We start from the raw sequence: 12,092 nt of genomic DNA, 5'->3' as shown, positions 1-12,092 counted from the left end.
TTTTTAAAAAGTGGCTCAAAATCATTGATTTTAAACAGAATTTGGTAAAATATCGTAGTGTCTGAATCAACACGATACGAAAGTTGATATAAGATAATATTGAACGTCCCAGCCCTATATAAGATGTACTGCAAGTATAGCTGCTACAGTGGCTTGAATTTATAAATCAGTCTCAGATAAATCACACACATGACTGCGAACGAAATGAATTCAATACATTTAATTGTTAACTGATTCATTGCACATTTGCTCAAGTGCAGTCATACTCAATGTAAAGCTTTAGAAAATACAATCTCAGTCATCTCTGACGTGATTCTGAGGGCTTTCATGTTGATTTCCTTGAAAATAAAATACAGTATATGACAGATAAACCTTTCTCTTCAGTGATAGTCTTTGATAAATCTGTAAAGTAAACATTGAGAAACAGGGCAGCATAACTGGTCAACGTCAAAGATACTTTCATTCATATTTAGGTAGTGTAACTGTCGACATAATACATGTGCATTTCCCTTTGTCTGTGTAAACACAAATTGTTACTTTTTTTTTCGTTTTTTTTGGAGTGCGACATACTTTAATACCCTCTCGAGGAGAGCCCTCACATTAACTGTAGCTTGAGTTACCACCGTTCTGTTGGCACCTGAATTATTATAAACACCGATGTTGAGCAGCAGCACTTTGTGCATGCTCCATATCTCCCTTTCAGAAATAGCTCCACAGGTTTACAATACTTAACAGTTTTTTTTCCTCAAATTAAAAAAATAGTTTGAATCATCGACTGTACACAATACCAAAAACAATGTGCTTTTCCCCATATAGTGTATAGTGCTGAGTTCAACATGCCCCCCATCAGCTGTAGTTACAGTGCGCCCATCTCCCTTTACTGAGGCGGGTGGTCGTCACAGGATGCATCAGGGAGGCCTCTCCCCGTGAAACTTTCGGTGTCTGTACCTGCCATTCTTTTCCTTGGTCAAGTTGATGCAGGCGTTGTGCTTGTTGCTCTGCAAGTGGTTCCAGTACTTGATGAGTTCATTGGGGTGGAACTGATGGGATGTGATCAGGTGGCTGTACTTACAACTGGAGTAAGACACCCGCCAGTGGTTGAAGAGGAACTCGTTGGGAGGGGGCACTGGGTCGATGCGCAGCTTCGCCAGGCAGATCCCCACGTAAACGTCCTCCAGGTGCAGCCTGCGTATGCTGAGAGAGGCCTGGTAGATCAGCTCGGCCATGTCCCCTGAGAACACGTACCCCGTGCCCGAGCAGAATATCGGGTAGCGCTCGCTCGGGTACAGCTCTGGCGGCATGTACCACTTGCTGTCTTTGTTTCGGTTTGGTGCGTAGCCCCTCATCAGGTAGCCGGTGAAGTACCTCTGCTTGGGAGGCAGCTCTGGCTTCAGCAGCTTTTGGATGAGATACTCAGTATTGACAAACATGTCGCTGTCTGTCTTCATCACATAGGAGGCATGTGGGCAATAGGTGGCCACCCAGTTCATGCCCATCAGGGTTTTGATGGTCAGGTTGTAGTAAGTGTCCTGATATTCCTGTTGGATGATGTCGTGGTAAACGCGACTCTCTTCCTCTATGCTGCCCTGGAGAGAGGTGTCTGAGCTCTTTCCTGTGCCAAGCAGGAAAAGACGGACGAACCCCAGACCCATGGCTGTGCTCTCATTCCCCCATGTCTGACGGATGGCGTTGCGGGCATCGGCCTGGCCGGGCTCTGCAGCGATTAGTAGGATGAGGAAGGGGGTGCTGTCCCGACATTTGAAGGGCTCGTTCAGGATGTAGCGGTACGGCTGAGCACTGAGCCTTCCTCCTACACCCATCTCCTTCTGTAAACTGTTGTTAGTGCTCATAGAGTCCCCGAGCCCCATTACACCCATCTTGGCTCCTCCTCCTCCTCCTCCTCCTCCTCCTCCCCCCCCACCTCCTGCCGCCTCCCCCGCTGCCCCATCTGCCTGCTGAGAGCTGAGGTTGAGCAGAGGCTTTGGCGCTACATATCCCGTCTCCTTCCACAGGCTCCTCAGGGAGTTGCTTTGGTTGGCTTCTCCTTTGGGACTGCGGAAGCCCCTGACCGTGTAGGCCAGCGGGTTCTCCCGGGGCCCGCTGCGTCCCGGCAGCCATTCCTGGTGGCTGAAAAATAAGAAGAGGGTGAAGAGCAGAGCGAGCGAGAGGAGGCCGGCCACATGGGTCCGGAAGAGCGAACGCTTGACCGTCCAGGTCATCTTGATGGGACAGCAGTGCCGCCGTCTCCACTGCATGGTGCAGATCGGGGTCGCAGGAGGCTGCTGCTGCTCGAGAATGGGCGGCGGCGGCGATCACATACAGTCACCTCAAACATGTGGTTGCCAACAGTCAGAGGGTTATCTGAGCTGGCAGACGGGTTGGAGTGGGCCTCCTGGTGGAGTCAGGGGAACGTTTGAGCCCCCCAGTGCAGCTCGGAGCGGGGTTAAAAGGGCTCCTGGAGGAGCTAGGAAGGCGATGATTCTCTGGCCATGGAGGCTTCTCCCTGGCACTTCTTTGGCACTGCAGACAAACACAAGATCATGCTCTATGTCTCGACTCCTTCAGGATATGATAAGGGTCACCTCCTCTGTGTTTGCTCTCTCTGATCTGAAAAGAGAAACAGAGAAAACAGTCTTGGCAGTTGTCCGAATGAAGCCTCTATTCGCTGGCACTGCACAACATGTCAATTGTCTGAATTATAGATGTGTTTTTTATTCTTTTTGCGGGGACAAGCGAGCTCATTTCTTAATCATTTCATTTATGATTTGTTTTGACATACTCTGAATTAATTTCTTCCAGATGCAAAAGCCCTAATTAGAGCTTTCTGTGGATGCAGTGCCCACTATGGTAAATGGCACTTTTGGTAAGCTGACTGAACATTTTGAAAGGGAGAAGCTGAATCAATACGGCAGCGTTGTAGCATCTTTGATTGGACCGAAACATGGAACACAGACGACTCTGGGGATGTTGCCTTCTGACGAAAGAAAAATCGTGGGTTTAGAGAATTGTGTTGCGAGCGGGTCAGCGACAGGAGGGAAGAAAGCTGCTGTAAAAATGAATGGCTGAATAAGAAAGCGCCATCCAGATGTGCGCCTTGTTAATGGGGGTAAAGCATGACATGTACTTTTAGGATAAATCAATCTCACGGTAAACACAACTGACTAAATGAGGACATGGGAGAATGTCCTCGATCATTACAAACTCATCTCACATCTAAAAATAGTGAACAGAAATGACTTCTTGAGGAAACTATGAGCAGGCTGTCTGGTGCCGGGCATGGTGAGATGGCAGTTTCCCTCTTGCATGTCATTATTCAGCTTAATGCCTGAGGCATAAGTATAAATTGCAGGTTTGCTCAACGTGGTGCCGGCTAACGCTACTCTGAGCCGCTTGGGCGAGCGAGTGTCATCAGCCCCCTGCTGCGCGTCGACAGCGAGGGAGGAGATGCATCTGTCAAAATGAGTTTTCAGGGTCCAGCAGGCAGTGGTGCCGAAAGCCTGAGCCAGCCTCTGGCGATAACAGCCTCCACCCGCCATTCACCTTCCACCTGCAGCTTATCAATGCTGCCTTCCCGCTAGTCGAGACCGCCCGGGCCGCTCGATCGTCCAGGCATAAATACAGGACGCACGAGGAAACGTGCGCATGATAATATACACATGCAAGCACAGAAACGTGCAGCAAGGCGGACTCAATGTGACGTGAATGACTGCATCTGTCGCCCGCGGGGGACTTGTGTGCCGAGGGAGGCGCAGAGGCGATCACATATGCGCACGCTTATTTCTCTAACCCACAAAGGCAAACAATCCGTTTGCACAAGCACAAAATTTACTATGCGTTGGCACATAATCACATGCACGGCAAATACTGCGCACACAATCAATTTTTTTTTTTTTTTGAGCTCAGACCCACTAACACAGAGCAGACTTAATGATATACAACACAAACAGCGTGCCGCACGCTCCTGTCTGCAGACTCACCAAAGACGCATGTGCACATCACACATAATTATGTCCTGACGAGACACACACATCATCATTTCTGTTCTCTCACACACACACACACACACACACACACACACACACACACACACCACCAAAGAAAACAGAATATGCCAGTCGAGTCTTGCAGGTTGTACTAGACTCTTGTGAATATTAATGTAGCTGCAGGGCAGGTCTTACAGCTACCCTTCCTTCCTGTGTTCATTTATTGACTCCCCTCATCGCCTTTCAGTTTATTCGTTCACTTGCTTTAAATCTGCAGACACCGAAGAAACACGGCGTTGTTTTGTGCGGACGCTACACGCCCGATGGTGCGAGGCCGATCTTCTGGAAACTTCCAATTTTCATTTCCCGCTATGTTTGCTCATTCATCATGACAACTGGCAGGGAACACGATACCCTTTTCAGGCGAGTGTGCTTACCCAGCGCAAGCAATTACAGGAGAATGAGAGGGGCCAGGGCCGGCTTTGTTTTAAAGGTTAACATACTTTACATCGAAGCATATCCAGCGCTCGAGAGATTTCTGCTGTCAACTAAATGAACATCTGCTTGCGTGAGCTCTGATGAAGTGTGCACACACAGAATGGCGCATATACACGGAAACGCACGCGCACGCAGAGATACACACGCACACAAACACACACACACACAGAGAACGGATGCCCACACACGCTCCCGCATCCAAGCCGCCCACACACTCGCACGCAGACGACCGTGGCAGGCTGAGTGTGCGACTTTGTTTTTTTCCGTTTTCCGACGTAAATGCCAATTTCACTGGGAGGATCAGACATCCATTTTCACTTCTTAGCGGTCCCGTTTAATCTGCCAATGCCTCCCCTCATTAATTCATTTTCTTGCCTCCCATCAATGTCACTTCTATGCAAGCCAATTAGTTACACTAGCACTAATTAAAGCCCCAGCGATTCCGCAGCGGTCAATAATCAGAGCGAGGGCTGGGGGAGTGACACAGTGACATACTAGGCATACATTATAGTGTTGTCTCTGTCACCACACAGAGGGGGGGAAAAAAAAAACGGAGGAAAAAACCTCCTACAGCGAGGTACGAACACCCCTCCTCCACGGTTTGCTTTCATTCTTTCCGCGGCAACACAAACAGCCGAGCCCCGTTTTTTTTTTTGCCTCCACAATGCGCGTCGGGCAGGCAAAACCAAATCGGCCGATGCTGATGAGGATGCGACCTTCGTTCAGTAAAACGCTGCTCTTTGTGATGGCGACACACATTCAGAAGAAAAAAAAAAAAAACACAGCTCCCCCGTTTGTGAGCCGTGTCGGAGTGGCTGCTCGTTGAAGTTAGAGGTTAAATTCTGCTTCATCCAAACAGGCCCGACTGATTATGTAGCCGAGCGAGGTTCCCGTGCAGACTAATAACACTGCCTTGAAGCAACAATCCACATTTGTGGTTTATTTTAATGTTAAGGTTGGGCTGTAGCACGCGGCCTTCATCAGACTAAAGAAAAGTATGGGGGTTTTTAGAAAAATCTCTCACGAAGGCTGTGCGGCACACTGCTACTTTCAAAAAGGTCGACTGATTGAAGAGTCGTCTATGAAGTCTGAAAAGAAATTTAGAGCACAAAAGACTACAGTCAAACAACTCTGGGTAGTCAGTTTAGTCTCATTTATGACAGCAAAATCCTCATACTTTAGAAGACGGAAGCAGATTATCAGACAACGTACTTTCAAAACAGGACCTTCTGGGTGATTATCTCTCCGTTAATCAACACGTTTTGAGCTGAGATTGCTTCAAGGCAGTACTATTGGTTTAAACTTTCATGGTGGAATAAAGCACATTCTGCAGATTATCAGTCAGAATGGCCCACTTCTGTTTGGCATTTAGTTTGAGTCTCGTGCCTACAGATATATTTCACCACTGAAAGATGGACAGATTTGACAGTGTGGGGCTCCATGACCTGAGATTTGGTATATTCCCTTCTGCTCAAAATGCAGAAATGTACTTCTAGGCTTTAATTAAGACTTTAATGGAGTATTTTGAGTATTTCAGTTTATGACTTTTGTCATGACGCGAGCACTGATTGTTGTATATTGCTTAGCTTTAGCGGGAACTGCTTGTGCAATAAGATGTATGGCTCCCGGTTTCAGAGGATGATGCAGCCAGCTGCCATGAATAAATCTTTTTTAGTTTTGTATCTTCTCCCTCTACTGACCAATGTTGTCAATTGTGATGCAGGAAGGTTTTCAAAGTCTATTCGATACCCAGCTGCTGTCTAGGAAATGAAAACCAGGCTTCCTTTGATCCATTCCGCCTGAACTCCGTAGCAAAACAAGTCCGAGATGACTTCGCTGGCCTCCGTCTCTGTCTGTTTAATGCTTCATCGTAGACTGTTGAGAGTACAGTTGTTACACCCAGTTCATTTGATGGGCATCCACACCCACTGTTCTGTCATCATTTGAGACCCCGCCCCTGGCTCTCAGTCGGCAATGTCGGGACTCTAGCTAGGGGCCAAAACCCAAACTTAGCTACTGAGATATGTGGTTCATAACCATCTTTATCATCTACACGTGTGCACTGTACTGCTTATTCTGGCAAGATCCATGACAGCTTGACATGACTGCCGACGAGGCCGGGCAAGCGGAGCAAAACAAGAGTTTCATAATCTGCTATTGTTCTCTCAAGGAAGAGAAGCTTCTTGGGAACTCAGTTCCGCACTCTGTTCAGAGCAGTCAGTCGACAGTAGGGAGGCAGCTGGTGAGCCCACACCTCTCCCCTCAACGCTCGTCTCAGTCCCTTCCATCCTGGTCACTTTCCTCGTCCCTGTTCAGCTGCACTCTTTCTCGACAGCCTGTCATTGTCTGGCTCTTGTTTTACCAAGCGATTGCAGTGAAGAGTTCATAAAGACTGTGGAGAAAACCAGTGAAATAGAGGTGAGGGGCGCTGAGGTTGCTCCTCTTTCTAACCGTCACTCTCCGTCTGAGACAGAGCCATTTGACAACCAATTCTCCTTAACCAAAGTAAAGTATTAGGTTTTCATCTTCAGAAAATCTGAATGAATATGTATGGTGCACTTCACAAACATTTTTTGTTTCCCTTTTCCCTTTCAGATATCCCCCTGCAGCCTTTGTGGATAAGAGAGGAAAAGACACCACATATCAGACATCAGCTGTCGTGTCGCTATTGTGTTCGTTTGAATTGATTTTAAACTGGATGGGTTCCTCCATGCAAATGCAAGTTTGCAATTGTACAACTAGTGGGATAAATTAGACATTACACTATTTATCCATCTGCCAACCCAATCCATTACTATACAGCTGTTTGTCCATTACCTAACTATTTGAACTGTTAATTCACAACTCTAAGCCAACTTCTTCCATCATTTATCTAAAGTATTTACCCAAGTTAGTTTAGCAAACTAACCGTTTATCCGTTGACCCAACTAAGTAAACAGTTAGCTAACGGTTGTTCCTGTACTTTTAGCAACTTTTTGTAGTTTTTTTTATTCAACTATTTATCTAACCCTAACCCAACTACGTGAACACTTTTCATTACCCCTTTCAGTAACAAGACTAACCTACATTAATAAATGGTAAATGTATAGTTATTCGGCTTTAGTTAATAATCATTTCACCAGTTAAATGTTTTTTAATGGCCATCCAAATAATGTTTAAATATATACTTAACAAAAAGTTTATGAGGCATTTAACAGTTTGATAGCTATTAACTGATGTTAACGATTCATTAGTTTAGTTTAGTTTAGTTTGGGAAACAACGGTTAGATTTTATATTGTATGTGTAAATGATAAATGCACACAGTTTGAAGCATTATTTGAAGCTAACTGCTAATCTGCCTGCTACTTGTTTTTAAGCACTCTCAAATGCAACATGTGGTGTTCAGGTGTACCAGCTTACGCAACATGTGGACATAGTCTACATTCTTTAACGATACTATTATCTCCACTGACAACAGCAGAAAGTGTACTTTGTATTTGATATATTTATTAATAATTAACTTTTTACTGCAATGTTTTTGTCCAGTTTTTATTTTTTATTCACCTACTGGCCAACAGGTGGCGCTGTCCACTGATTCACTCTGTCCCTTTAATCCCATGAGTGTACCTGCGTCGACAGTTCACTCAAAAAAACAACAGAAAACCAAAAAAAAGTTTTCTGACCAACTCCCTGCAGTCTGTTTTCAGTTTACTGCTGCTGTTCTGAAGGTCTGACACTGAGATTTAAGCCACAACCCGAAGTGAATTAAATCCGCGACGGCCCAAACATTTAAACTGCATTCAGAAAACGGAAACACGCATCTTTGCTGTGCCCCAAAAACAAACGTTGTGTCCAATAAATAGCCCCGATAAAGATGCGTCTGGGGGTATTTTAGTGAGCTGACCCTTTGAAAATGTCTGTGACTCAACTAGGATAGCACCGCTGGGAGAGGGAGGGTTGAGTCCTCGCTAAGTGTTGCAGAGCAGATGAGTGACACGGGATGGCCAGCTGTGTTTTTTTTTTTTTTTTTTTTTTATTTTAGCCTTCATCACTAGAAGCTGGTCAGATCTGGGCCAGGCCATCGGAGCCTCCACGTCACGCAACACGACCATATCTGATCCTGAAAAGGGTCAGTTCAACCCGACTATAAAAAAAAAAAAACACACACAAATACACACCATCTCTCCTACCACGAAAGCTCTCAGTCTGCTTTGTTTGTCCACATTTGGACCGTCTCTGAGACCTCTTGCCTCCACCTCGACACAACAGAGGGAGACATTTTTGTTTGGTTACAAAACTGTTCCAATAAAAACACAAAAAAACAGTTCCCCCGATGTCAGGGAATCAACCGAGAACAACCGGAGCTGTGTTTCTTTAAAGATAATTTGCAGTTGATTATTTTTTTTTAATAATTATTTTGTTTTTTATAGAACCCAAATGAAACGTTCAGCAGCCGATGAGCTGATCAACAGATAATTAATCAGCGTAATATTTGGATACTCGTTTAGTAAAACACGTGTTCAAACTGTTTTAGCTTTGTGCCTTGTCTTTTGGACTAAACAGTATTTTTTTTAAAAGCAAAATAATCACTAATGAAAATAATATTTTTTTAACAAGCACTTTTTTTCCCCCCCCATGTTGTGAGCACCACACACGAAACTCCATCAGCCCCACAGCGTGTCGGGGGTGGAGGCAGAACTCCCGCACGGACGTCTCAAAGCGTCCCCAGGTGAGGCCAAAACTGCTGAGAAAATGTTCTTTTGTGTGAACTGACCCTTTAACGCGAGTCGGGGCCATGTAATGCAGACGTACGGGGCAACATTTAGATTCACTTGTCCTGTAAAAAAAAAAAAAAGACTGTAACAAAGGATGGAACAGCCTCTTAAAAACTGGACTCAAAAATACAAGAGACCTCTGGGAAATAAAGCTTTGGCAGCTCGGAGCCGCTGTAGCTGTAGTAAATATTATATGACAGTGATTTTTCTTCCGCTCGCTGTGACTGATATCCAACCCTTCTCACTGTGCTGCTGCCAACTTATACCGCTGAATTTAATTCCTCGCAGCATTTCCGTTAATAAAGCCCGGCCGTATTCTGCTCGCTTCGACCCTTTATTCCAGGGGGGGGGGGGTTTGTCAGCTCAGACGCCACGGCCATAAATTATGAGGTGGTTTGAAAATTAGACCCTATTAAAGTTTCACAGTCTGGTGGGCAAAGTGAATACCCAGATGGTGAGCTTAGCAGCATTTTTTTTTTCTTTTTTAATGTCCATCTCATCATTTAGCAGATATCCTCCGGCTACGGCACGAGATCCGGTGCCAGAGAGTTCAGGCAGCTGGACGTGATGAAGTGGATAAAAAGCTCTGATAATTGAGCCGGATCAATGGGAACTCCCTGGCCTGGCCTCTTGGCAGGTCCAAGAAGGGGGGTTTCCTAAACTTGCATCCATGTATCCAATACAGTATAAACCACTGACCCCTGCTTGATGACTGCGATTGTGCCTCCGGGACTCTCTGATAGGAGGAGAGGTGAAAAAGCTCTGAACTACCACTCACATTCATCCTTAGGGAGTGAAGTGACGCTAAAATGTTAAGTATTCTTGATTTTCATTCACCTGACCCGAGGGCCCCCCTCAGTGTCAATGCAACATTTAGGGAAGCCGCTGAGGTGGGTCCAACCAAAAAAGTGCCCGACGGAGAGGAGATGCAGGATGCTGGGACACGGAGGAAGGGCACAGATGGCTGCTGGATTAATGGATGGGTGGATTGATGGATTGATGGATGGATGCATACCAGGCAAGGCGGCTGGAAGAAAGGACGGGTGGCTGGCTGGATGTAATGGAGGGGAGAGGAGGGCGGGGAAGGCTAAATGAATAATGACAATGTGGGGGGACAGATGAGACGTGCAGTGCTGCGTAGCCTGCCTACCTCGTCCTCCTCATGCTGCTGCTGCGGCTCCTGACAGGGCTGCGGTCGGCCGACGGAGTGTGTGAACCCCGCTGCCTTCACCCGCCATCACCGCCTCCTCGGATCGGGAAACAACCTCTCTCCTCTCTCCAGCTCGCTCTCCGCTAATCACAGTGACACCTCGGATGTGTTGTCCACGTCCTCATCCCCCCCCCCCCCTCCAAGGCTCAACAGACCTGCAGGTTTTTGGTTCCCCTCCTGCTGCGACTCCTCCTCTGCTCTCCTCTCCTCTCTCTCCCGCTCCTTGCGAGTTATAGGCGTCCCTCCACCTCAAATATGTTCGCCTTCCCCTCAGCTCTTTCGCTGTTGTTGCCTGAATCTTATCCAAGTTGTAGCTCCCTCTCCAAGAGCTGTTGTTTTATTTTTTTAAAAACGGCAAAAGAATGAAAGAGGAGACGCCGCAGCATCCACAGCGCTGTCCGCCACAAGGAGGGGAGAGCAGCGGCGGCCGGGGCAGCAGGAGCGCGGCTGGTCCTTCACGATGCTCCGCGGGCTGGTGCTACAGTCTCGGCGCAGTGAAAGCGACGAAGAACAGGAAATATATATATAATAATATCCTCTCCCAGTCACTGCCAAAACATGTTCCCAGAGTCCTGAAGGAGAATGAAAAAAACAACAACTACTCGTCTATCTTCCCCTACCCGCTCCTTCTTGTTTTTCTTCTCCTGAATCTTTCCTCCGCTCCGCCTTGGACCGACCCCTGTCGGATCTCCCAAACCGGGCAAGGCAGGCGCTGGCCCGGGTAAGCTTGCTGTAAGACACCGCTACACTGACGGAACTCTCCCACGTCACTGCATTATTAGCGGAGCATCTCACGTGACCCCCGTTAGACGCTCATGTTGCGTTCATGGGGTATGGGTGAAAAAAAACACCTCCTCAGACAAAGGCACACACGCGCGCGCGCGCGCGCGCACTTAGACACGCCAAAACTTAAATGTGCTCCCACATATAATTATTTAGGATGTATTGGATAAACTGGCAGTCAGTTTTTCAGTTTGACACACCTGGGCTCCCAGCATTGGTCATGAAAAACAGTGTATTTTATAAACTTATTGTACAAAACATGGTCATATTTATTTTAGGGCAACTCATAAACGGTTCAGATGAAACAGCGAGTAGAGTATCTAACTTACACATCGGACATGCCGGCTCAGGCCCGCCCACAAACAGACCCCAGACTCCACAAGTTGCCTCATGGCAGGTGTCAACTATCTTACCCGGGACTTCCACACTGGTTCCATAGCATGCACGGTGCGGACCAACTCCGCTTCGGTTTCTCTCCGAGCTCTGTCATCCACACCTGCTCTGTTTGGAGTGCAGCGCAGCACTGCCAGACAGCTGGAGTTGCAAGACTGACGAGTTCCCACGATAATTACAGAATCACGCGAGACCGGAGTTATACTTTTGTGTTATAAATGCAACAACGAACAGACAAAAGATGAATGTTCTCCCCTGAATGATTAGTAGAAGTGCTTGTATTTGTCTCTTTTCTTTTATATGTTTGGGCAAGTATTTTATTTTGGAAAATTAACCGAATGTCTTGTGGATTCTGTGTCTGACTTCCGGTCGCCTCTGCGCTGAATTCAACTTAATTAATGCACAGTGCAGCTGCATCCACAGAAATATTGCGTGTCTCCTACTGATGGTCCGGACTGCCAGAGCTGCAA

General features: G+C 46.7%; 1 protein-coding gene across 3 annotated transcripts; it reads right to left on the bottom strand.

Moving 5' to 3' along the window:
- Positions 1-205: 205 nt before the first annotated feature.
- Positions 206-11,790, bottom strand: b3galt2 (UDP-Gal:betaGlcNAc beta 1,3-galactosyltransferase, polypeptide 2). Of its 3 annotated transcripts, none has more exons than XM_030433865.1 (2): positions 11,643-11,790; positions 206-2,607 (listed from the first exon to the last, which is right to left on the bottom strand). In XM_030433865.1, the coding sequence occupies exon 2, from the start codon at positions 2,253-2,255 to the stop codon at positions 909-911; it is 1,347 nt and encodes a 448-aa protein (XP_030289725.1). In that variant the 5' UTR covers positions 2,256-2,607; positions 11,643-11,790; the 3' UTR covers positions 206-908. The 3 variants fall into 3 exon arrangements, with proteins under 3 accessions (XP_030289725.1, XP_030289727.1, XP_030289724.1); XM_030433867.1 differs by lacking the exon at positions 11,643-11,790 and adding an exon at positions 11,559-11,578; XM_030433864.1 differs by lacking the exon at positions 11,643-11,790 and adding an exon at positions 10,387-11,523.
- Positions 11,791-12,092: the final 302 nt, after the last annotated feature.

Source organism: Sparus aurata, chromosome 11 (genome assembly GCF_900880675.1).
Source record: "Sparus aurata chromosome 11, fSpaAur1.1, whole genome shotgun sequence".
In the NCBI taxonomy this organism is placed as follows: Eukaryota; Metazoa; Chordata; class Actinopteri; order Spariformes; family Sparidae; genus Sparus; species Sparus aurata.
The sequence above is the reverse complement of the archived record's forward strand: the minus strand, read 5'-3'. Positions and strand labels throughout refer to the sequence as shown.